The 27,559-nt window shown below is 41.1% G+C and overlaps 1 protein-coding gene across 1 annotated transcript; it reads left to right on the top strand.

The window, feature by feature from the left end:
• Window positions 1–24,196: 24,196 nt before the first annotated feature.
• Window positions 24,197–25,467, top strand: LOC132578219 (CX3C chemokine receptor 1-like). The gene has a single exon (XM_060248114.1). It carries the CDS (start codon window positions 24,203–24,205, stop codon window positions 25,256–25,258), a length of 1,056 nt encoding a protein of 351 aa, XP_060104097.1. The 5' UTR covers window positions 24,197–24,202; the 3' UTR covers window positions 25,259–25,467.
• The last annotated feature ends 2,092 nt before the right edge of the window (window positions 25,468–27,559 follow it).

Consider the following 27,559-nt stretch of genomic DNA (forward strand, 5'->3'; position numbering starts at 1 on the left):
AGAGAATCTATTTCCAAATGTTATAGTATAAACCTTTTGTTAAAGTTGTTAATAGTTTTAACACTTCCAATAAAGATAAGTTTTATAGTATAAAATATGGGGGGGGGGGACAAGAAAATAAGTTCACATCAGAGAATCTTAAGAATCTTGATTATCTAACCAGGCATAAAATTTCATCCAATATTTTCTTGCTTCTTCTTTAGAAGAAAAAAGCAAAAAAGTCCAAAAAAAGCAAAAAAGTCCAACTCAGCTGTGTCCAAAACTTTTCCCACCAGCTCCATCTTCATGGGAGTTTCCTGAGTTTTCCATCTCTGTGCCAAAAGGATCCTAGATGCTGTGTTAAAATGTGCCAACAAATGTCTCATCTCTCTAGTACAAAGATTTTTGAGACCAACGATTCTTAAAGTAGGAGTGGCCTTCAAGTCTTTGATACCGCAAATATGCATGCCATCCCATAGTCAAATCATATCCTTCTAGTTGCATTAGTCTCTTATCATTCAAAAGTATCCAGTCTCTTACCCATAAAAGCACAGATGCTTTGTAATATAGCTGCCAATCTGGTAGGCGCATGCCTGTTCTTAACTTAGAATCTTGCAATGTCTTTAGTTTGATTCTAGGTTTTTTGCCTTGCCAAACGTATTTGGTGACCATGCTATTCAGTTCTTGAAAGAATGCATTGTTTAAAAATATTGGAATGGTTTGGAATAAAAATAATAATCTTGGCAAAATATTCATCTTTATTAGGGCTATCTTCCCATTAAAGCAAAGTTTAAATCATGCCATTTTTCCAAGTCTTTTTTAACTTCTTTGATAGTTTATCATACTTGTCTGCTTTTAGATTGCTGGATCTGTTTGAAATAACCACAGCTAAATATTTAATTCTTTTTTCATAAAGAAATCCTGATTTCTGCTGGAAGGATCGAATTTGTTCCGTCATATTCTTTGTCAAAAATTTTGTTTTATAATAATTAATCTTTAATCCTGCATGATGGCCAAATTGTTGAATCTCATTTGTAAGATAGTCAATTGAGTCCATTGGTTGTTCTAATATAAAAACTAAATCATCAGCAAAGGCTCTCAATTTATATTGTTCATCTTTTATCGCAGCTCTCTTTATGTTTGGATCTTCCCTTATTTGGTTGTTCAACATCTCTAAGGATAGAATAAAAAGTAGAGGTGACAGTGGGCAGCCTTGTCTTGTACCTTTTTGAATTTTAATAACCTCTGTTAGTTCGCCATTCACTGTCACCCTTGCATTTTGTGTTGAGTATATTGCTTCTACTACTCTCAAAAAGTTTTCACCGCACTCCATACCTTTCAGTTGTTCTGACATAAAGTACCAACGTACATTATCAAATGCTTTCTCAGCATCTAGACAAATTAAGGCCAATCGCTTCTGTGGATGTTTCTCATAATATTCCAAAACATTACAAATTGTTCTGACATTATCTTTTAAGTATCTTTTCGGAAGAAATCCCACTTGGTCATAGTGTATTGTATAGTGTAACACTTTCTTCAGACGTTGCGCCAATATTGCAGCAAAAATTTTGTAATCCACATTTAAAAGGGAAATTGGTCGATAATTTTTAATATCCTTCAAGTCATTATTCTCTTTTGGAATCAAAGATATTGTGGCTTCTTGCCATGAAGCTGGTATCTGACCCTCATCCTGGATCTTTTCAATGAGATGTTTGAATGGTAAAAGCAAAGAATCTTCATAAACTTTAAAAAATTCTGCAGGTAAACCATCTGGTCCAGGAGTTTTGCCACTCTTTTGAGATGTTATTGCTTCTCCAAGTTCCCTTATTGTTATTGGCTCATTTAAATTTTTTTGTTGTTCATCTGTAAATTTATTAAGATTATTTTGACTAATATATTCTTCTAACTCTGGTTTCTGAACTTGCTTCTCTTCATATAATTTTTTATAGAACTGCTCCGCTTTCAATCTCAAGCTGCCAAAACCCCGGAAGGTTTTTTTTAATAATGTTATACATCTGCATGGCTATAAGTTTTATAATATTGTACATCTGTAGAGCTACCCATCAATTAAAGAGACCAATTTCCACCCAACCAATCAGTACCTAGTCATCTACTTCACACAAACTCATTTCCCCAAATCCTATAAACACACCAAAAAACCACAAATCATAAATCAGTGGATACCCATTAATCCCACTAGATGGAAGCACCAGGGGAACCTTCTGAGGCCATCCAAGGGTGCCAGTAGGACGCCTGGCTCAAGGGCATCAGCTCCATTCAATCGTGGCCCTGCTGATGGGTTCTATCAGGGTGGGCCTTACTCTTTCTTGTTGTAGATGACAGCAGGTAGCCTTCAAAGCAAAAACAACCATATCTGTTGAAGGGCCATTTGGAAAAAGCAGGGTAGGAGGAGAAGGGATGCAGAAAGATGTTAAAGTTTTCTGTCTCTCACCAATGATAAAGGAGGTAAACAGGTGACAGATGAACACATACATATATACTATATGAGCATCTGACGAAGCCCAGTTCAAATCAGGGTGTTTCTAACAGAGATTTTCCTATAGTAGATTGTTCCTCAAAAAAAACTAAAGAAACCCTTGAATGGTTCCTTGGGAACCTCTTTCAGCTGGGAGCAGAACTGCCCAAATACAGCAAATCTCTTATATTCAATTAGTGAAGTTAGGATATCTTTGGATACTTAAATCCAGTGACTAGAGTTGTGAATGGGCAAGACAGATTTTTCTACAAAGCTGAAAAGGGCCCTAAGTTTGCAAAAAAATGTGACATCTTAACAAAAATATACTTGGCAGATTTAAAAAGCTGAAAATGAGGAAAGGAGCACCTGTACCTTTAACATATTGATTCTCTCAGCAGTCGTTGCTAGGCAGCCATAGCATTCCAAGCTTGGTTCTAAGGTTCCCAACCTCCCACTGAGGACGGGGGTTCCCCCGATTTCAGGACCTCCAATCCACCAGCATTAGATTGGCTGGCAGGGGGAGCCTTGCCCCCATGGAGCTCCACTGGCACCTAACATTCCCAGCACAATTATGTCACCTTTAAGTGATGTAATCGCATTGAGTATGTCGTGTGGAGATGCTTGGTAGAAAACTATGGTGCCATAGAGTTTTTTACAAAAATACTAGAGCATCCCCGCATAACGTGCCCGGTCCGATTATGTTACATAATTATACCATGCACACAAGACCTGGCCACCCTAGTTCTGTCAGTAAAAGGCAGGGGAAGGGGGCACAGCCCTTTCAGAATCTATTTTGGGTGTTGAGGGAAGGGATTCTTGGGGACAAGCCTGACAAGGGTTGCTAGCTCCAGGCTGGGAAATTTCTAGAGATTTTGTGGTGGAGTCTAAGGAGGGCAGGGTTTGGGGAGAGGAGAGGCTGCAGCTGGATATAATGCCACAGAATGCACCCTTCAAAGCAGTAATTTTTTTCCAGGGAGGCAGATATCTGTTATCAGTTGTAATTCTGGGGGATCTCCAGGTCCCACCTGGGGACTGACAACTAGTCCTGGCATCAACCTCGGAGTGACTTAATACTGCTTGACTTGTATGACTCAACTAGGCCTGGCTGCTACGTTCAACAGCACCTACTCTATGAAGGCCTGTGTGGTGCAGTGGTTAGCGTTTCAGAGCAGGGTCTGTGAAAACCACTGTTCAGCTCCCCATCTTGCTGTGGAAGCTGACTGGGTGATTTTGGACCAGTCCCATACTTTCAACTGAACCTACCTCACAGGGTTGTTGTGCAAATAAAAAGGAGAGAATGGTCCACAACTGTGGAGAAAAACTGTGGTTTTCCCAGGTTGGGAGAGGGGAATGGAGATGGAATTTTAGGCAAATCTAGAGAAATGTCTGTAGAATTGGAAGGAAGGATTTTAACAAAAATAAAATTTCTCAGGTGACTTACACATGCATTTCTCTAAGCAGGGCTTCTAATCTGTATGCCTTAAACCATTGTAGGAGGAAAAAAACCTGATTTGTTCCATTCACATTTATATGCAAGGATGCACTCAACGTTTCCCACAACACTCTTTTGAGAGCTTGAGAGACACTCATTTGATAACTCCACTTCATCTTCTTAGGCCAATGGAACAACAGCAAAACTCGATGTGCATGTAGAGTGGAATAACATCACCAAGTAATGCTGGTCAGTCTCTGCAAGATCTTCTGAGAGGAAGCAATTCATTTCCCTTACTAAACTTGTGATGTTGAAATGGCTGCAGCACCTACGGGAACTATCATGTTTGTAGTCTGAAGCAGAAGAAGAAATAAGTATTTATGACCAATTTGAACAGAGCCAGGTAGGATCATTAAGGTAAGATGAAGAACCTGCAAATTTTAAAGTCCACATTGTAAAAAGGAGGGCACAAAATGGTTCCATTTTTTTTCATTCATTGCTACCTCCTCCTATTTCCTTGGTTCCAACGCACAGTCATGAAAGTAAATATGGAAAAATGTTAAGATATACAGTGGAAGAGCTTATCTCCATTACAGAGTAGAATGGTTAGCCACAGAAATTGCAGTGGTACTACTATAAAAATAGTTATTGACGGAGCTGAAGCACTAATTTGAGAATATGTAATTGTTCAATATTATTATTGGAAAACAGTGGAGCAGTGGTCCTTACCAGAGTTTAACTCAACAGGCAAATGGCATTTTAACTCCATGTCAATAATTCAGTCAGACTAAAACCTGGGAGGCCACTGCATTTTCATAATCCAAAAGCCACCTTCCATTTTAGAGTTTATTCAGATAAAATAACAAATAATAGGAGATGCTGGTTCTGGAAGACCCAATTGGCTTATTGCTGGACCAGCATAACAGTTCTGCAGAGAGAGTTTAAATCAGTGGCAGTGTTAATACAGTATTGTAAAAAAAAAAAAACCAGATTGGTACAAATGGTTAAGGGAGAATGTTAGAAATATTCTGAATACTACAGAACAAGTTTCCTACAGTTCAATCCAATACAAAGTTCTTTGAATCAAAGGGCTTAGAAGGGTGTACCTCTGTTTAATTGGATACTTCTTCGTATCTTAGTTTTCTACAGTGTGAAAGAGGGCAATTGTGAATCCCTCTTTGCATCTGTCAAATGCATAGATTCTATAAAAATGTGCTTGTGTTTGCAAGAAACAGCAGTGAAATAGTAAAGTGCTGCTTTTCTATTAAAGACTCAGCTACAAGTAAGCACTTTAAAGTACCCATGATTTTAGTGGGAAGGATCATAGTAAACTCTTCCACTGAGTTCCCCTCAACTCTTTGCCGAGGAATGTTGGGGTGTACCAGCAGAGATGCTGAGGAAAGGTAAAGAGCTCGTTCCGTAAATGGTACTGTGAGATCCAACATGATATTTTAACATTTTCATTTTAGAAAATTATTTTTTTGATAGTATTGTTGTAAACATGATTACCCGTGGTGCAGAGTGGTAAAGCTGCAGTACTGCAGTTGGAGCCCTCTGCTAATGACCGGAGTTCGATCCCAGCAGAAGCTGGTTCAGGTAGCTGACTCCAGGTTGACTCAGCCTTCCATCCTTCCCAGGTCGGTGAAATGAGTACCCAGTTTGCTGGGGGGGGGGAAGTGCAGATGACTGGGGAAGGCAATGGCAAACCACCCCATAAAAAGTCTGCCGTGAAAATGTCATGATGCAACGTCACCCCAGAGTTGAAAACGACTGGTGCTTGCACCGGGGACTACCTTTTTAGACATAGTTAGCTCACACATTGTATTGTTTTCCTATTCCCACAGTTTGCCAGATTTCTCTCAAGATTTTTTCCCTGCTCTGGCTCTGCTCTTAACTTCTCTTGTCTGGCATGCATAATTTTCCAGTCACTAGCACAATATATTTTTTAAAACCACTTTGCATCAGCTTCTTGAATTTAACTCAGCAAAATCAGTCCTCAGTCATAACAAAATTATACACACAAAAAGAGAAGACAATGTATGCAATCTGATAGTCTCATGGAATGTGTTGTTTCCAACCATCACAAGTCTGTGAACACTGTATACTTAGTTTTTCTTCAGGCATGCATTGAGCAATTCTCATGTTTGTTCAGCACACATACACCTCAAGGTGTGATTTAAGGTCTACAGTAATCCAGGTACTGGTTTCCAGTTTCATTTGTAAAATTAATGTGCATTGTTTCTTTCTTACATGTACATACAGTTACTGTAACGTAATTTGTAACACTGAAACATGTAAACTACAAGCTGTGTTGAGTGGGGTAGTGCCTGCTTGCCCTTTCATCCAGGCTGTCCACATGAACATTCAAAGTCTGCAGGGAGCCTGCTATGAGCCTATCGTATATACAAGTGAAGAATATAGTAGGGCCCTGATCATATATGTAAAACTGACTTGGGTACATTGGTTTTTGTGCTGAGCTCACTGCAGATGTTTGGTTGAATGTGCAGATGTCCAGGGACATGACCACAAGGCCAGAACTAGCTCCCTTCTACTTGCACTCAGTTTATATGCCAATATCTGAACAAGCTAAAGTCAACCTTCCTGCATCCACAAATAATGTATATTTCATTGACATATGCCACACCCTAAAAAGACATTCCTGAAAAGGAGAGATCTCTTTATTCCAGTGATAAAACACTGATGTTAGTTCCCATGAAAAGAGTTATCAGTATTTCCATCCTTATTAACAATATCTTTAGTATAGCCTGACATACAAGACTTCTGTTTGTATTCTATTCTCATCACCTCCATTATAGTTTTTACATTACATAATATGAATTGCCATTGTTTAACACAAAAATACAACTAAAATCTGGACTTATGCATATTGTTACATTTGTCACTGTTATGTAGCCACAAACTTTTAAAGTTGGATTTGAATTCTTCAAATACAATTAATCCTCGGATTTTAAGGCTCTTCCTCCTTCCAATTTGCTCAGGCGATAACATTTTTCAGTGTTTTCTAAAATGCAAACTGTAATTTCATAAATTATTATAATAACTTTATTCTGCTATCTAGAAACTTAAGGGTAACTTCAGCAACTGAGAGTTGTTTACATTTAAACATAACATGCATTTATTTTCTATACTTTAAATATAATAAATTTTCTTTATGTTTAATGTCAATGACTCTCAGTTTATTATAACCTATAAAATGTATATTATATTATTTTCCCTACTTTAAATCTACCTTGACCAGGCTAACCTGATCATGTCAGATCTTAGAAGATGAGCAGGGTCAACCCTGCTTAGAGAGCCAGTTTGGTGTAGTGGTTAAGTGTGCAGACTCTTATCTGGGAAAACCTGGTTTGATTCCCCACTTCTGCACTTGCACCTGCTGGAATGGCCTTGGGTTAGCCATAGCTATGGCAGGAGTTGTCTTTGAAAGGGCAGCTGCTGTGAGAGCCTTCTCAGCCCCACCCACCTCACAGGATGTAAGGAGGAGGAGATATAGGAGATTGTAAGCCGCTCTGAGTCTCTGATTCAGAGAGAAGGGTGGGGTATAAATCTGCAGTCTTCTTAGAGTTTCCAGCTCTGGGCTGGGAAATACCTGGAGATTTTGGGGGTGGAGCATGGGGAGGGCAGGGTTTGGAGAAGGATTTCAGCAGGGTATTATGCCACGGAGTCTACCCTCCAAAGCAGCCATTTTTTTTTAAAGGAATTAATCTTGATTGTCTAAAGAGCCATTGTAATAGCAGGATATCTCCAGGTACCACCTGTAGATAGGAAACCCTAATTAGTAATTGGATGGGAGACCCCTGAGGAAGTCCAGGGTTGTTATGCAGAGGCAGACAATGACAAACCACTTCTGAACATCTCTTTCCTTGAAAACCCTATGAAGTTGCCATAAGAGTGTTGACCTAATTGCACTTTTCACCACCACTACTTTAAATCAATATCTAGTCTCCCAATGTTAAGGTAACCTGACTATCTCATTTTGTAATGCTAACAACCGTTCTTCTTTAGCCCTCTTATCTTTATTGTTCAATGTGATTAATAGTCCTCTCATTACTGCTTTGTAAGTGTCCCATACTGTTTGAAATTCCATATCATCAGTTTCATTTATTTGGAAAAAAGCTGCAGTTTCCTTTTCTAAAAATGTCACGATATCTTTATCTTGTAGCAAGTCCTCATTAATTCTCCATCTTCTTGTTTTCTTTTGCAATTTTGTAGACCAGCATATTGGATTATGGTCTGCACAAACCTTTGGTAGAATCTCTACTTTTTTAGTTATGAGGCCCAAACTCTTGGAACCCCATAGCATATCTATTCTAGAAAAAGAGTTGTGTCTCGCTGAGAAGAAGGTATAGTCTCTTACTTCAGGGTTGAATTTTCTCCAGATATCTTCCAAATTTTCTTGTTTGACCAACTCAAAGAAAGAATTTGGTAGTTTTCCCTCTTTGTCATTCTTCTTTTGGCTTGACCTGTCTATATTATTTTGTATTGTCCCATTGAAATCGCCCATCATCAAAATCTGATCATACGCCATTTCATCTAATTGCCGATTAATATCTTTGAAAAACTTGTCTTTCGCTCCATTGGGCGCATATAATCCTAGTAACGTTTTTTTCGCCTCAATTGTCACTTCTACTGCAATATATCTTCTTTCTTTATCTTTAAATATTAGTTTAGGTTCTAGTTGTTCTTTAATATAAAAGACTACCCCTCTTTTCTTTTGTTCTGCTAGTGAAAAAAAATTCCAGTTCCAAATTTCTATTGCACAAAAATTTACGATCTTTTTGTTGTATATGAACTTCCTGCAGACAAATTATGTTACGTTTTTGTTTTTTAATCCAATGAAATGTTGTTCTTCTTTTTTTGTGGTGAATTTAGTCCATTTATATTCCAAGATAGTAACTTGTACTCCATTATGATGCAGACTCTTTATTCTCTTCCAAAAAGCTATGCATCTCTTGTTCACTCTTTATTGTAATCCTTTTTCCATGTTGTTCAAAGCCAAGACCTTCAGGTAGTATCCATCTAAATCTTGTGCTCTCTGCACGCAGCTTGTCTGTTAACTTCAGCTACACCTGACTATCAATACTAACATTGCTGAAAGTTCTCCAAGCCATTTTACTTCATTGTCAATAATAGCTCTTAAATCTACCATGTGATAGTTTTCCATTTCTTATCTATTAGCAAATTTCAATTCCCGTTTTGCAACCAAGACATTTATAGCATTGTAAACCAATCTGAGTGAGAGAGCTAAAAGGCTGTTGCCAATATTTTTAAGTAAAATTCTAGTACAAGGCAAGGATTATCTTTCCTACCAGAAGAAGAAAAGCCAATATGTTCTGTGTTGTAAGCAACTAGAAACTTCTTAGTCTTACCTTTTTAGCTCACATTTTCACAATCTAATATAATATGGCATAAATTAATACCATATTATTAATATATTATTATTATTAACAGCTCAATCTCTTTCTCCTGATCGGACCCTGTGCATATTCAAATGGCATATGAATTTCCCCTTTTATGTTGTCATCATTTGTCTGATTTTTCAAGAAGTGGGCTAGATCCAGACTTACTGGGTACTTTTCACCAATTTCCTCTTCCCACCACAGAAACTCTCCATGTCAGTCCTCAGCGTCCCTTGTCTCCCAGGAGTAGCATTTTCACAATTCTATTCAATATTTTAAAAGAACAGTGTCCAATAGCACCTTAAAGACAAACAAAATTTGTGGCAGGGTATGAGTTAAATAATCCACTTCAACGACAGTTTGTAAGTGGATTTTGCTATTTCACACAGTAAAATCCAGCTGCAAAGTGTATTGAAAGTACCTTATTAGTGTGTTTCTCTCATACTTACAAAGCAACACTGTGCTAGTGCCCTTCCCTCCCAGCACACCCATCTCCGGAAGTTCTGCGGTGGAGAAGATGTCAGTATTGAAAACCTCAAGATGAGTAGCCATGTTAGACTGTCTGTAGCAGTAGAAAAGAGCAAAAGTCTAGCAGCACTTTAAAGATGGAGTCACTGCTCACTTCTTCAGATATCTGAAGAAATGAGCAGTGACTCACGAAAGTTCATACCCTGCCACAAATTTTGTTCACCTTTAAGGTGCTATAGGACTCTGCTCTTTTTAAATATTGAATAGAATTGCCAACTGACCACAAAAAACAGCTCATTCTACTCCTGCGCTACATCTACAAGCTGGCAACATTAAAATAAGGTCATCCCACGCCACTTTGTCATGGTTTGGCATGGAATAACCTTTCCCCATTATTTCAGTTTTGTGTTAAACGGCTGAACCAAACATGCAGGAAAATCCTTATCAAATGTACTGTGAGAAAAAGATCCCTAATTTCAGAACATCGTAGTCACCAGTTTGGTTGCCAGGAGACCTGGAGATTCAGCTCGCGCACATCTGCCGGAAAGCGTGGGTTTTGTCTACCAGAATGTAAGGGACTTATGTGAGTACTAACAGCTGCAATGTTGCAGCAGCACTCGGTATCTCGGAAAGAGTGCTAACCAGGAGAACAGATGGGTTTCCAGTCGCTCCATGCGATCACCATCTCAGCTGTTGCAGCGGAAGAAGTTGCACCACCAGGAACTGTTCAGGCAAGCGGTTTCCAGCCTTGACCATAGAATCCGTATGGGGAGGCTAACATCACCAGCAACTATCTTCCTGCAGTGCCAGGACTCCATGACAGCGAAGCAGGAGGCTCACGTACTCAACAGATGTCACCCATGCATAAGGCAATCAAGCTTATCTTAGGCGTGGATCCTGTCAGACTGCCTAAGCCTTTGTCCAACGGAACCCAAGACAAAGGATGGTGCCAGTAGAGGAGTGAAGAAGAGGAAGAACATCTTCATCTAGAGCCAAGTGTCTTTGTATAGATCAGGTGTCACCTTAGGTAGCAATTTGGCCATCTATTGTCACCTTTTAGATAAGTTTGCTAGCATGTTAATTTCTTCCACCCCAATAGTTTCACCCATTCTTTCCCTTAATGGTCATCCTGGAGCCTCCCCCTTTGGTCCTTTGTTACCTGGAAGTCCAATCAGGTAACCTGGGCCAGGTCTGCTCATTGGCCAGGTATGGGCATCCAATCAGGTGCCCCCAATAAGCTGACCATTGACTACCGCACAAGTGCAGCCCTTATGGTCACTGCGGAGCCTCCCCCTTTTCTGAGGTCATGTACCAGCTGACCACCTGTCATCTGCCCCTGTACCTCCTACCCCCTGAGGGCTCAAGGTAGTCCTTATAACCACGGTCCCAACTCCCCACAGGTGTGCATCTAGTAGTACCCCATTTCCACTGTTTAGATACATCCCCAATTCTTGGCCAGTTGAGGGTCCCCTTCCCCCTAGTCCTCGTTTGTCACCATTGGAGCCTTCCTTGAAGACTACGATCGGTAATTATCACCCTGATTGTCCATCTTTATGTTACCTCTGTGCATTTCTCTCTATTTTTATTAGGACTGTATGTGTGTTGTATCCATTATCTTGTATGTTTTTCTATAATTTCTGTAATAAATTTTAATTGTTTTACTCAATTAGTGTCCTTGGTAAATTTAGTAATAATTTCTGGAAGTGGAATCCTGTATACATAGATTCTAGGTCCTTTTAAGCCAAAGGTACCCACCTGTCAATTCCCCAACCTCTTTTGAGGGCATTTTGGCTTACAGTACCCACAGACAGTTATGACAAAAACTTATATTCTTGGCTGCAAGGTCATCGAGTTTTTTAAATATCTTAAAGCTACAAGAATTCTGTCCTTCAAAAACACCACAAAACTATAGCTAGAAACACTGTAGAAAGGTACAAATAAGTCACTATTTGGTGGAAGTGTAATACAGTGATCAAAAAGGGGAACCCTACCTTTTCATTCCTCTTTTTATATCTAACTGCTCCAGCTGTAACATTATGTTCCACCATCACCTCAAACCCAAGGAAAGACACTAGGAAAATAATTCCAGAGGTGAAACAAACTATCTCTATTAAAACTTCATTTTAATCTGATCTACAGAGAATTTGTAGATCACCATTTTTTGAATAGCTGACCTGGCAATAGGCAGTCTTGTCCCCCCCACCCCCGCCAATACCTTTCAAAGTGCCAAAACACACTCCATACCCAAACAGTTGTTTTGGCACTTTAAAGGCATTGTGGGGGGGACAAGATCACCTGTAGATGCCACACCACAGGCCCAACCTTTGACATGATTTTAAAATAGCTAATTCCTCTCCCAAAAAGGCACTATTGGCCACAGGTTGACCCCGTGACTGCCATCACATGTAGTTTAGCTCTGAGAAGAGGATTAGGAGTTTGCCACCTTCTTTCCTGACAATAGCACTGTGCCTTTCATAGATTTGTGAGAAGGAAACTGGTCATTCTCAATAGTGGTACCAAAGCTGACCCACTCTAAAGGTAAAGGTAATCCCCTGTGCAAGCACCAGTCGTTTCTGACTCTGGGGTGACGTTGGGTGTTTTTACATTCAGTTTGATTCAGAGTTTTAGAGTCTTCAAATCACCTGCCACTGTTCCGCTTTAATTATTTTCCTTTTACATTCAAGCGTTTCGATTTAGGGGGGTGGGGTGCCTCTGATCAGAGGGCAGCTGGAATACCAGTGCTTAGTTAAATGTATACGATTGCTTGGAAATCATGTCAACACTGCAAAAATAATACATATTTAAATCACTAGATGAGGCAAGCAATGATATGTAAAAATTTCAAGTGCTGTAAGTTCTCATGCAAAGTACTGCACCTTGTGGTGGCTTTTGGAGGAGTCTTTTAAAATGCAGGAAAACTTCTACAATACAAGTTTGAAATGCCTGTAGAGAAAAGACCAGACCAAAACTAGTCTTGAGAAAAATGCTTTTGTGGCGGTGTCAAAACCCATCTCACTGAAACAAATGTAAATGCCTTGGGAAGCAACGATGCAAAACAATTATGAGAACCTTATGTAATGTAAAAGGTGAGTTTACAATGCGGAGACAGAGAGTCGCAAACTGCCAGTGTAAAAACACCCATTGCTTTCACATGTTTTCATGGCAGACTTTTTTACAGGGTGGTTTACGATTGCCTTCCCCAGTCATTTACACTTTATCCCCAACAAGCTGGGGATCCACTCTACTTCATCTTTATAGGTCTTAATGCTAAGGGCCAAACTAGATACTGCAGGAACACCCACATGTATTTATATCAAAAGTGGGTGGGATTGTTTGTTTTAATTAAATGAAATTAATTAGGAAGTATAGCAAAACCCTTACTGTTCCTTTACTTCACTGTAGTCTGTCATTTTAACAATTTTCACATAGTCCAGCTCCAATAGCAGAAGTAAACCAGGCTGGGGGGAAAGTGCTGACTAAATGAAACATTACAAGAAGATTGGGTGGTGGGGAGCTGGCAAGGATTAGCTCCTCTTGCCAGTGTGTTGTTTTTGCTGAATAAATACTCATCATTACCCCACATTATATGTGAACAGGTATGCCTGTGTTTAAATGCAGATAGATCTGAGGCAGTTTTGTCTTAGAACACTGGAGGCAGGGCTGCCAGTCTCCAGGGGGATCCTGAAGGTCTCCCAGCATTATAACTGATCTCCAAACTACACAGAATAGCTTTGACAGCTTTGTAGGGTGAACTATATGGCACCATATCCCTGCTGAGGTCTTTCCCCTCCCCAAATCCCACCCTCTGCAGGCACTACCCCAAATATTCAGTTGGGAAACCTAGTTGGAGGGAGCACGATCCTTAAATTACATTGTTTGACTTTTTTGATTCCCTCTCTTTGGGCTTGATAACGTCACTGATTTGTTTTAAATATGCTGGGATAGTAGGGTTGCCAGCCTCCAGGTGGGGCCTGGAGATCTCCCACTTTTACAACTGATCTCCAGCTGGCAGAGATGAGCTCCCCTGGATAAAATGGCTGCTTTGAAGGGTGGAGTCTATGGCATTGTACCTTGCTTAAGCCCTTCCCTCCCCAAACCCTGCCCTCACCTAGATCCAGCCCCAAAGTCTCCAGGTATTTTCCTGTCTCAGCCTCCAGATCTCTTGGCAACAGAGTAGTTAGCTAGATAGTCACACTGACCTTTCCTTCCTGTGTTTACTCATCTGCCACTATGCCCTTTGAGGTTGTTGTGTATGTGGACTAATGTTGCTATAAACCACGTTCCTGCATGACTCACTGGAGCCTTTAGGTTGGAGCTTGGGGACTCAGGAACTATGGGCAGTAGGATCCAAATCCCTGCCGCCCTGCTCCAACATGACCCCTGCTGGTTTAAATGATTCAATGGTGTCCTAGTGCAGGAACCTTGGACTGTATATAGTTGGCCCCATTGACACAGTAAAGCAGTCTTAAAGTTCAGCCGTTACTGTGCTATACTGAATAAAGAGAGCTATGTTCACTACAACCACATCATCTTCATGCATTGAACCCACTGTATTATAGAGGTGTAGACTGCGTCCTCAGGGAACAACTTCCTTCTGCTCACTCTCTCTTTGCACACACCAAGAGGGACAGCATGTTGTCTTCTCTTGACCCCATGATGCAGATGGCTCTCTTGCCATCCACTTCCATCCTCAGCTGGTAAGTAGTCTATTCTGTCCCTACTCTTTCATTTCAAAAGTGTACTTCTCAAGTAAAGAGAGGAGTATTCCTCTTTTAAACTTGCAACATGGCTCTGTGTAGCTTTGTAAACTTGCGTAACCTGGTAAAGTGATGTTCCTGCATTCTGTAGCTTTGTTTAAGCACTCTGCTAACAAGTGGGAACTGGACTAACTATAGCAATTAATCCCAACAGGTTATGGGTCCAGCACTCTTCTGTTATATGATATTATGCCCCACTGAGGTCCTTCTCCTCCCCAGGTTCCACCCCCAAAAATGTATAGGAATTTCCTATTCCATAGTTGGCTAATACCTGGAGAGAGAGTTGCAGTTCTTAATAAGACCCGGTCTTCAACACAGCCATAGTAATAAATGGCCTTGAGCAAATTATATTCTCTTAGAATATAACAGAGCCAGTTTGGTGTAGTGGTTAAGTGTGTAGACTCTTATCTAGGAGAACTGGGTTTGTTTCCCCACTCCTCTACTTGCACCTGATGGAATGGCCTTGGGTTAGCCGTAGCTATCACAGGAGATGTCCTTGAAAAGGCAGCTGCTGTGGGAGCTCTTTCAGCCCCACCCACCTCACAGGGTGTCTGTTGTTGGGGGGAGAAGATATAGGAGATTGTAAGCCACTCTGAGTATCTGATTCAGAAAGAAGGGCAGGGTATAACTCTGCCGTCTTCTTCTTCTTCGTCGTCTCAGCTTCCTGTGGAGGAATGTGAAGAAAAGGAATATTATGGAAGAAAAACTCTGCCTTGAGCCTAAATAAATATGATGCTGTGTAGTTCTGTGCACTCTAACAAGTTAATTTCAAAGAAATTCTTTTAGAGTCAGGTTTTGTGGGTTTTCTTGCTTATCCAACCTCACAATTGTCCACTTCCCCTCCCATGAGCCTAAGAGATAATTTAGCAGGAAAAAAATTACATAGCAATACCAACTGCACCTTGTGGTGAGATTACACATAGGCCAAAAGCAGAAGTGCTGCTTGCCGTGTGGGAATGGAGACAGAGGAAACGCTCGAGATAAAAGCTACATGAGCATCTCTGTGTCTTCATGCAACCTCTAAAACCCCAAGGGCCCCACAGGGTCAACACACGCAGGTCTTTTTTTTTCTTTTTTTTTCCTTTTTTGCAGCATTGCTGCTGTTTGAAATTGCCCCTTGTTGCCACATGAGGAGTCAGGGTGAAAAGCCACATCCTGTCAGTGTCAGGCAGAAATCATACTTGCTTTGGTCACAGGCAGAAGCTTCACAAAGTAAAGGGTATGGCTGAGGTGGGAAAATAATATTTCTAAGATTCAATATCTTAGAGCAGCCAATGGCTGGTTCAGGCCTGGCGTGAAACCAGCCTAGAGTGAAAAAAAATAGAATGAGAATGTTGCGGTTTCCATGCTTTATAGAAGAGTTTTCAAAGAACATGAATGATGTTCCATGAAGATGTCATATCATTTTCTCTGAAACTTCTGATGGCTGAGGCTACAGCCATACATTATACTAAAAGCCCAGTTGCCATAGACAACAGCCACTGTACATTTAATGCCCTCTTCTTCCCATTGTGAAATATCTACAGCAACTTACCCAAGTCCTGGTTATTTCAAATCATAATTTGGAGGAGAGGTCTTGGCTCAGTGGTAGAGTATCTACTTGGGATGCAGAAGGTCCCAGGTTCAATCCCTGATATCTCCAGTAAAGGTCAGATGGTAAGTGATATGAAGGACTCCAGCTTGAAACCTGGAGAGCCTCTGCCAGTCTGAGTACACAGTAGTGATGGAGCAATGGCATGGTTCATTATAAGGCGAGTTCATGTGTTTATTTAAAACATTTATATGCCATTTTATCTTCTTGGACTCAAGGTGGCTAACAAAGCAGAACCTGTTGCAAAAACAGTGTAACAGTCCATCAACAAAACAGGAAAGCACAAGAGAAAAACAGTCGGATCTGCTAAAACAGTCTGCCCACTGCCAAATACTCTCTGGAATAAAACCATTTTACATGTTTTGAGTCTGAAATTGTCCTTGTCCAAGGATTTACCCTCCAAATTACTTGGTCTGGTTTCCACTGGAGCTGGTGAGTTAAGAACTTTCCATCGATCTAATTTCTTTGAAGAGACTGTTTTGCTTGCCTAGTTTTGCATCAGTTTTGAATTCCTTCAGTTCATTACCTTACCACTACCACCCCCAGCCACTTTACCAATGGGTACCTGAATATAAATAAAAACATTGTAAAAGAGTGATTCTACTGTGATGATGTATAAGAGATTTTGTTTAATGAGGTGTTTGACTAATGCAAGCATGCAACAGTACAAATCACTGGCAAAAGAAATCCGGATGTGATTGTTCATATGATCAGGCAAGGGTCAGCAGTTCTCAAAAGGCCCAGCATGATGGTCAGCAAGTTATCAATAGCATTGGCTCCCCCAGGAAGAATCTATACCCTCTTTTAAGCAAATGGCAAGCACTGGGCACCCATGAAGGACTGGGTCTCTCCAGATACTAGGCTTGGCGATCTCCAGGCATTACAAAGGATCTCCAGACTGCAGATATCAGTTCCCCTGGAGATAATGACAGCTTCAGGGGGCAGATTTTATAGCATCACATCGCCACTGAGATCCGCCCCCCCCCCCGCCAAACTCTGCTCTCACTAGGCCCCACCCCCAAATCCCCAGGAATTTCCCAAGCCAGATTTGGTAGCTCTAGCCCTGATGGTCCCCTGACATCATGCAACTCTTCCCCATCCATCACCACCACTGTCCAACCAGCTGGCAACCTACTGGCTTGCTAGATGCCACTACCTGTCTCATCCAGAGAGACCAGTCTATTGCTGCCCCTGCCTGCTGAATCATTACCCTGAAGGGCACTCCTCCCTCTCTGCATTGACATGGAAGGCTGCTCTCTGTTGCCACCATCTCCTAACTCCCGCCTCCGAGCAAGTGGGACTGGGGAAGTGGCACCAGCCAGCCACTTTCTCCCTAAGGGGCTTTCTCCCTCTAGGCCTGCTTGCTCGCTCACTGAATCAGGGCTGGGTGACACATGGAGGAGGGATGTGGGTGAGTGATTGGTGGTGGCAAGCAATAATGGTTGCCGTGAGGGAGCAGGCACAGTTCGCCAATGGGCCCACAAAGCTACTTTCTCCTCCATCTAGAACTGACCCTGAATGTGATGACATCAAGATTTTCTTTATAGTCTTGTACCAAAGCATGGGGGGGGGGGGTTGCAAATAAACTGAAGGAAGTGAGAGAAGTGTGCATGGTCAAATTTTGCAAAGTAATTTTCTAACTCAAGATGCTTAAGCAGACATCGGTTTGGCTCTGTGACACTTCTGCTTAGCACCTATCAGGATAGCGTACTCCCCACTCCTGCAAACACCATCGTGTGAGTGACAGAGACACAGCCCTGCTCAGAGAAGACATTTGCGGGGGGGGGGGGGGGCAGTTAGGAGCCCTATCCATATCAGAGAAATCCCTCACACTACCCTTCCTTCAGTAAATTAGGATTGTCAGCCTCCAGGTGGGGCCTGGAGATCTCCCACTTTTACAACTGGTCTCCAGCTGACAGAGATCAACTCCCCTGGAGAAAATGGCAGCTTTGAAGGGTGGGCTCTATGGCACTGTACCATGGTGAGGCCCCTCCCCTCCCCAAACCCTGCCCTATCTCAGATTCACCCCCAAAGCCTCCAGGTATTTTCCAACGTAGACCTGGCCACCCTACTTCAATTAGCACACCACCACCTTCTAGGTATATGGGTAAAGTGGAAGGTGTCCTCCACTCAACAAGTCCAGACCTCAGATTCTGGAGCAAAAACTCCTCTGGAATCAGCTCAGCCAAATCCATATCATATCAAAATGATGCCAACATTGCCTGCTGAACAACCAAGCTTATCTAGCCTGGTGAGGTGAGGTTTTCCCCAGTCACTGCAAAGCTGATCATCTGCCATTAAAATATCCTGACCCATCTGGCCTTCATCCATCACAGCCCCACATTCTGCTCACCAGTCATGAGAAGGGAGCTGATTTTCCATTGGGCAGTTTGTGAGTTTATGCATTGTTCCCATGGCAAGCTTTATTTTAAAGATTATTCTCTATTTTATGGCATTTATTTATAGCAATTATTTATAGATGGCATTTCATTCCATTAAGGCTGGCAAAGATCTATACGACCAATTTCGCACTAGAGCTTTAATCCTGGTTTAACTCTGTCCCCAAACTGACTTTCTACACTAAAACCATAGAATCATTGAGTCATAAAGTTGGTTTCTCTGATTCTATGATTCCAGTGTACTACTTGTCTGAGTAGTAAGTGCTGGTTTTGTGGAGTAGATAAGGCAGACTTCTTTCCTATGCAGGAACCCAAGGAAGGCCCTTCTGAGTCGATGGAGCCAAAACTCTGGAACTCCCTCCTTGGGTAAATTTTTTTTTAAAATCCCTCCATCATTTGTATTTTGCCAGAAGAGAAAGACTTTTTTCAAGATTGGCTATTTAAAATAAAAGAGATTCACATCTTAGTGAAATTAATGGTTTACCACCCCCACCACCCCCAAAAAGTAATATGCTGGACTCATTATGGTCAGGAGATAAAGAGAGAATGGATCTGGCAATAGAATAACTAGAAGTAAAATCATGACTGCTTTGTGCTTTCGTGAACTATATGAAAGGAATATTTTATTGTCAATGTACCAAATTGCTATGTTTTGTACCTCCTGTATTTTTGGTTCTTCTATTTTAACAAATTTTAATGTTTAAAAAAGTTTATTTTCTAACTTCATTAGGAGGGAGTGACTCTAGGCATTTCTTCCACAACCAATAATAATTAATTTGGGGGGGGGGGGTTTACTCCCAAGCAGTGTTCCCTCTAAGCTGAGTTAGTGTGAGCTAGTTCACAGTTTGTTAGCCTTCAGCTCACACATTTTTGTCTTCGTTCAGAAAAAATGGCCCCAAATCAAACTAATTTGTGCAGTAGCTCACAATTTTAATGTCAGCAGCTCATAAAGTAGAATTTTTGCTCACAAGACTCTGCAGCTTAGAGGGAGTATTGCTCCCAAGCAAAGTGTTCAGTACAGATAACAAGTTTATCAATAAGAAAGCATGGTATCTAAGAGTTCTACTAAAGGGTCCCTGAGGGAAAGCATAATATAGATGCCCTGATAATAACATCAGTCATGTTGAAAATTTCTAGCAAGCTTTTAACTCTTCTCTCTGTCTAAGGTTGAGATTCTGCCTTCAAATTAAATTTCCTGAGCTGGAAAGGACTGGTCCAGATACTGATGTAACCTCCTCAGAGGCGGAAAAACAAGTTCAAAATCTTCATCAAAAATAATTTCAAGGTAAGGATGAACAATCTTTATTGGTGGATGTTTCTTCTAGAATTTTTTTTTGTATACATTAAAAACATATAGCAAGATCCCTAATGTGTAAGAAAGAAATAGTGTGCCCTTGATATTTATAAAAGGCAAGAAATACTTAACAGACTTTACTCAAGTCTGTTACAAAGGAATATCAATACCTGTTTTTTTCTTAACAATCTGGAAAAATGGACCCATTCTAACGGTATTACCACAGAAGATCTGGCCGTTTTGGAATGGAGAGGCTGGTCTGCACAGAAAGTCCCCATTTCAGTCCCAGGCATCTCTACTTTGAAGACTCACAAAGCAGGAAGCTGCAGCTGAACAGAATAGAGTAGACCATACTGACTTTGATTGACCAAGGCTCTCTGACTCAATATAAAAGGCAGCTTCATGTGCTCAATATTTTGTACAAAATTACATGATATGAAAATATGCCCAAAGCTTTTCAGGATTTTTTTCCCCTGTGACCTTTGTAGATTAAACAGTGCCTTTCAATAATATTTCAATAAGAAACAGGCTTTCATTAGGATTATGTATGAAGAATTAAGAGTTAACAGATTTCAAAGCACCTGGGAGACAGCAATTGCATGTTTATCTGTCCTCTGAAGTAAAGTTTTGTACAGATTTGAAGAAGGAAATTTGATTTCCCCCCTACTTAGAATGTATGCTGGGAAAATGCTTCTATAATTAACCCAGATGTGGGTGCTGAGCAATGCAGACTGAAAACACCACAGATATTAGAAGAAGTAGACTCTAAATGATGTCTTGGAATTGAATGCTAAAAGAAAGATGAAGACAAGCAAGATATGTTACTGACTGAGACAGCTGATCTATATTTCATGGAAACAAGTGGATTCTTGATTTAGCTGAGCCTAAAAGGGTCAGGACTTTTAGCCCTCTTCTGTAAAATGAATTTGTTTCAGGTGGAATGTAATGGGAAACATTCCTTTTAGAATAGACACATGGAAAGGAAGGGTCTCCTTTGCTCTTCCAAACCAACACATTAACAACTAAACTACAGAGTTATATTGAGAAGGCTATTCCAGGTTTCAAATGAAAAACTTGCATCCCAGCCATCACTCATGTTTCTCTTTTAAGATTTTTATTTAACAGCAAACCATTCTTGAAATAAATATGAAAAAATAACTATACAAAAGTACCTGTATGTATCAATGAATTTAGAAACTGAGACATACATATCATCCCTTATCATATCTATTTTAAGATTAAAAGATATACAGTTTCTGAGATTGTCAGCAAAGTGCTTTCAGAAAGATTAGATAGTCTCATGCAACCCAGGTGTGTTTTGGATATGGCTATCTTATATCAGCCCAGTTGCATAAAACACATATGACTATCAAAACCAATTAATTTGTCTCCTTTGATTTTAATTAAAGACCAGATGACTTTTTGACAGCAATGCTGATTCTGTAAACATAGGCATATCATGAGAGGAAAGGCAGAAAGGGTCGCATTAGTACTTCGTTCTCAAAGCCCTTTCCTACATGCCCAGGAAAATGCCTCAGATTCAGTGGGAGCTCACAGGAGCACAGCTCCTGCACCTTTCTGAGAGTTCCACCTCCTCCTTTTGAGAGTTCCACCTCCTTGTCTATTGAATAGTATGTGCAGCTGCATAACAATCCCCGGATGAGTTCCACCACCTATTTTTCTACAAAATGACTCCTGGAAATGCCAATTGACACTTTAAGGTCAGGAAGAAATTTTCTTCAGCCCAATTTGGCCAGGGATCCTGGAGTTTTGTTTTTTGTTTTTGCATCTTCTGGGCATGAAGCTGGGGTCATTGGGGGTGTGGGAGGGAGGGAGTTGTAGATTTCCCGCATTGTGTAGGGGATCGGGCTAGATGACCCTGGAGATCCCTTCCAACATTTCCAACTCAAAATTAATTTTTCCTATAGTAGTGTTTCAACCCAGAGATCTGCTTAACTTTGCAAGATTTATTTTGGTGCAAGTCTTCAAAAATTCAGAGTTATCTTTCCAAACATCTATCAGTGAGAGCTTGCTGAATTGGGAAGAGAAATCCCCCCCCCCCAAATCAGGGGTGTCAAACTCATTTGCTATGAGGGCCGGATCGGACATAAATCAGACCTTGTCGGGCCGTGCCGTGTTGGGCCGTGCCATGTGTGTACCTATTTAAGATTAGGTAGTAGATATACAAACTTTATAAAGGACACAGACAAACACAATTAAAGATTTTTTTAAAACTTAAAATAAAATATGCTTGAAATATTAGCACCCATTAGTCTTAAAGGTGCTTTCTTTGTATTTCTCCCATGGGATTCAGGGAACTAGGCAAAGGAACTAGGCAAAGGAAGCTCTGGAAGCTCCTTTCTTCCTCAGGGGACCAGAAGGGGGAGGAGCCTCAGTCAACAGAAGGAAGAGAAGAGAGGCTTGGCTCATAACTCTTCTGTGTGATTGAGAGAGTCTGGCAAAGCAAGCTCTGCCTCCCCCCTCCTCAAGGGAGGCGCCTCAGCCAATGGAGAAAATAGAGGCTTTGCTCTGTAGCTCCTGTGTGATTAAGCAAGCCTTGCAAAGCAAGCTGTTAGACAGAAGGAAGCAAGAGAGAGAGAGAGAAGGAAGCAGATGACAGCCAGTAGCTCAGGGGCCTGATTCGGTCCCCGGGCTGCATATTTGACACCCCTGCCCTAAATGTTCAGGCTAGCTTTGTTCAGTCTGAGAGCCAGTTTGGTGTAGTGCTTAAGTGGATGGACTCTTATCTGGGAGAACTAGATTTGGTTCCCCACTCCTCCATATTCACCTGCTGATGTGACCTTGAGTCAGTCACAAGCTCTCTCGCAGAGCGGTTCCTCTCAATAGCAGTTTCTGTCAGAGCTGTGTCTCAGCCCCACTTACCTCACAGGATGTCTGTTGTGGGGAGGGGAAGGGAAAGGAGATTGTAAGCAACTCTGAGACTCCTTTGGGTAGTGAAGGATGGGGTATAAACACTTCTTCCTCTTCCTCCTCCTCCTTCCATTGCCAATCAAGGTCTGCAACAAGAGCATCTAAGTTTGGCTCTTAGTCTTTTTAGTGCAGGAAGGGTTAAGTGCTGGGGGGGCTAAGAATTCCATTGCTCAACAATTTATGTGCATGGAATCTAGAGTTACTTGTTTATTTGTTTTTGGTGAAACAATAGCAGATAGCAGAGAGATTACCACACAGAATGAGCAGTTCAGCTCTTTTGTCTCCTAGATTAGAACATGCAAATGGAATAGCATACATCAGGCTATAAACTAGCAGTTGACTGAAGACCCAGAGTTCAGTATGCACAAAGAAGTCTCTGTGAATGCAGAGGTTGTGCTGCTCACTTGTCGATGTGAGATGAGAGACAAAGGCCATACGCACAGGAGCTCCATGTGAACATCAGTGCATCCATGAACCTCTGGATCAGGATGAAAGATCTGTGTGAAAATGGGGATGGAAGTAACTGAGGAGTGGAGGAAAAGATTTTTCTCCACAAATATGTTTAATGTATATACATACACACACACACATGATATGAACATATGAAGCTGCCTTATACTGAATCAGACCTTTGGTCCATCAAAGTCAGTATTGTCTTCTCAGACTGGCAGCGGCTCTCCAGGGTCTCAAGCTGAGATTTTTCACACCTATTTGCCTGGACCCTTTTTTGGAGATGCCGGGGATTGAACCTGGGACCTTCTGCTTCCCAAGCAGATGCTCTACCACTGAGCCACTGTCGCTCCCCCCCCCCACACACACATTAGTTCTAGAGTTCACATTTCTAAAAAAGTATTGCAATAAGAAGAAATATTGGAAGGGTTTAAAATCTGGGGTACAATCCAGCCACAGTTAATTCTAAATTCCCCTGAATCTAAACTTTGCATTCAAACTGTGTCCTCAGTTTCTATTCACTATCTTTTGCTTGTTAGCCCCTATCAGAAATTGGGTTAAGAAAATCACTCTATTCCAGTGATACTCACTCTGTGGCTCACAGAGAGCCACATTCACAATCACTGTCAAAAGAATCACATCTAGTTCCATGCCTGGCATGAGGCATGCACCTTAGGGAGGCTTACAACTTGACCACTCCAGGGACAGGTGTTTCAAGGTAGGAAACAATTGTCAACCACAAGAACCATTGGGCAAGGCCTTTGCTCACTTTCCTGAAACCTGGACCTGTTCTCATGGCATGGGTAGCAGGTAAAAAATCTGCATGAGGCTCCTGAGCCACTGAGTGAATATCTCTGCTGTATTCGGTTTACCTAAAACTGTTCAGAGGAATTTGTTGTTCAATTATTTTTTAATGTAGCACTCACCATTTTGCATTCTAAGACTGTATTGTCCTGCTGTGTGGCTGACCATATTTCCTTTCCTTTTTTCAAACAAGCATTCACTATGGCTGAGGAGATGACCACAGAGTTTGCCTATGATGAATCTGCTGTTCAGTGTGACCAAATGGACATCTACATATTTGGGAAAGTCTACATACCAATACTTTATAGCCTCGTGTTTATTATTGGGCTGGTGGGAAATCTCCTAGTGATTTTTACCATTGTGAAAGGTGGGCGCCGAAAGAGCATTACAGACATATTTCTGTTGAATTTAGCCATCTCTGATCTTCTCTTTGTGATTTCTCTTCCATTTTGGGGTTATTCCATTGTACACGGATGGATCCTTGGGAGCTTTTCCTGCCAAATAGTCTCCTCTTTCTATTTTATTGGCTTCTTTGGAGGCATGTTTTTTATTACCATCATAAGCATTGACAGGTATCTGGCGATTGTCCATGCAACCATTTTCATGAAAGGCAGGACAGCCAGGCATGGATTTCTCACTAGCCTGGTCATCTGGGTGCTGGCAGTCTTGTGCGCAGCTCCTCACTTTGCATTCATAGAAAAGTCAGATAATAGATGTGCTTCTCAGTATCCCCAAAATCTTGAGGATACCTGGCCGATTTTCTGCAATCTGGAAATAAACATTGTTGGGTTTCTTCTCCCAATGGGCATCATAAGCATCTGCTACTTCCAGATCATCAAAACCTTGTACAACTGCAAAAACCACAGGAAAAAAAGAGCCGTGAGGCTAATCTTACAGGTGGTGCTTGTTTTTTTCCTATTCTGGACCCCACACCAAGTATCAATTTTTCTGCAAACGTTAAAACTTTTCAGTGTCCTTCAGAGCTGCGACGTCTTGAAGCTTTTGTATTATGCTATGCATGCAACGGAAACCCTGGCTTTCAGTCACTGCTGTCTTAATCCAATCATCTATGCTTTCGCCGGTGAAAAATTTAGAAAGTACCTCTGCCACCTGGTTCTCAAAAGCCTCTCATTCATTTGTTTTTGTGGGCCTTGCAGCCATTACCATGGCAGAGTGCCTTCTTCCCTTACAGAGAATGTCCCGACCAGCAACCAGACCCAGAACACCAGTGACCAAGATGGCTCTGTCTTGCTCTGACTATTGTTGACTGCTGGAGAATATTTGATGTCTTGAGTGGTCGGCTATAACTTGGCACATACATGCCAAATCTATTGCTTTTCTAAGTCTGACAAAGCAGCAGCATTTGTACATAGCCTGTAGCATGTCACTTATTCTCTTCAAAGACAGAAATGCATTTGGCTTACTTTAATACGCTGGAAAATAGAATTTTATACATTGCTGCATTACTTATTTGTACAGCTGTACAAATCACTAACATAACTAATAAAAGTAATCTTGTTTAAAGCAGTTTGGCACTTGTACTCCAGTTTTATTCTCATTGCGAAGTTGGGGGAGGGTGGATGTTGTGCTTGATTCTCTAACTGTAGAGAGAGCTTGAGACAGTACAAATGTCGGGAGGAAGAAGAAGGAGAGTTCAGCACAGAGCTGTAGTAACTCCCTGCCCACCAGTTCCTACCATTCTGTAAAGGGTTTATTTTACAAAATGTATATTCTGCTTTACTGTTTACCAGATTCATATATGAAATAGCAACCAACAGTACAACTAAAATTGAACTGCAGGAAATAATCAGAAAATAATGAATTGTAGAGCAAATAATAAAACAGCAATACAATCCAAAATGTGAACAGTAAACTGCATAAACAGAACAGAAGTAGGCACCGCCTCCTTTCTCTTCCACTTTTCTCACTCTCTGAGAGTGATCCATCACACTGTTTGAGATAAAGAAATAGAATTTCAAACAAATTCCCTAACATCCTAGAATTACAACTGACCTTCATACTACAGAAATCATTTGCCTGAGAACATGCTCTGGAGGGTGGATTTTATGGCATTATACCCTGCTGAAGTCCCTCTCTTCCACAACCTCCACCCTCCCCAGTCTCCACCCCCAAATCTCCAGGAATTTCCCAGCTCAAAGATGGCAATTCAACTAGCTCTTGTGAGCCCTGCTCTATTTTGGCTTGACAGAGGAAGATATACTAACTGGGAACCTGAAGCAATTACATACAAAAAATGAGGAAACCTCTCCCCCAACAACCAGTAAATGGTGTAGGGCAGCTCAGCACTGCATGCCGCCACCACCCCAGCCCTTTAAAGGGCTTTCCCCTGTCTCTCTGCTGAGCCATGCTTCTTCAGTGTGATAGAATGGCTTAGCACAAAAGGGCAAAGAAAGGGGGAGGTTATGGGATCTCAGTGTGACTTGTAATACCCCTGTGCTTCTGTGCAAGTCTGAGAAGGGAAGGGGGAGAATTGGGGGTGGACAGCGGCGAGCAGCTACTGTTTTCACACAATGGCTAACCAGGGCATAGATGTTGCTTCCTACTTACCAGTATTCAGACGTTTACTGCCTACCTTGGATGTGGAAGTTCCCTTGTGGGTAGTAGGTCCATGAATGGTTGTCTTCCGTTGTATCTAAAAATGTGTTTAGGTAAGACTTTAGAAAGATGAACAGTTTACCCCTACACACACGCATGCAACATAGAAATTAATTATGTGCTAGTGCAAACATGAGTTTAGATCCAGGTGGGCAGCTGTGTTGGTTTGAAGCAGCAGAACCAAGTTTGAGTCTAATGGCACCTTTAAGACCAACAAAGATTTATTCAAGGTATGAACTTTCGTGCACATGCACACTTCCACAGGTACATTTAAATGTTAACTATTGTTGAGTTCAGTGCCAGATTATTGCATCCCTCTTTCCAGTTCACAAGTGCAGTAACGGTGGCCAGTAAGAGGGCTCCTACCAAAGCAATCATTGGCAATCCTATTTTGTCCCACTTTAAGAACATCTTTGAGTGTTATTAAAAGGTATGCACACTTCCTTAGATACATCAAAATGGAAGCTAAGAGTTCATATTATATAGACAAATAGTTACACATCACCATATTCTTTATATATGGTCCAGAACAGTGTTAATTATAGGGATTAGTACTGTTTAATCTGTGTCAGCAACTATTATATTATTTGTGTGAGTTTTATGAAGTTAATTGTGTCTTTTCCACTATTTCCACTAAGGTTCACTATTCTGAAGCCTTGTTTCAGAATTTTTGGGTTTTAATTAATTACTGCGTGAAAATGACCAATCTAGGTTAAAATTAAGACACAGATCTTGATACTCCTTTAATGTACACAGTATCCAGTGCCATAAACTCATGGTTATTTATAAACACAACCATTAGCTCTGAGATTGCAGAGACCCACCCAGCCTAAGCTTGTAGAAGGTGTTTTGCAAGCAGGTCTTCATCAGCATTCTGATCTTTCCTCTTTGGCTGGAGTCTACTAGTGTTGCCAGAAAATAAAGCAAGTTAAGCATTGCTGG

The sequence above is a fragment of the Heteronotia binoei genome, chromosome 10, assembly GCF_032191835.1.
Source record: "Heteronotia binoei isolate CCM8104 ecotype False Entrance Well chromosome 10, APGP_CSIRO_Hbin_v1, whole genome shotgun sequence".
In the NCBI taxonomy this organism is placed as follows: Eukaryota; Metazoa; Chordata; class Lepidosauria; order Squamata; family Gekkonidae; genus Heteronotia; species Heteronotia binoei.

Excerpts from the sequence above, each read along its gene's own strand:
- LOC132578219 (XM_060248114.1), top strand. The coding sequence starts at position 24,203 with ATGGCTGAGGAGATGACCACAGAGTTTGCCTATGATGAATCTGCTGTT.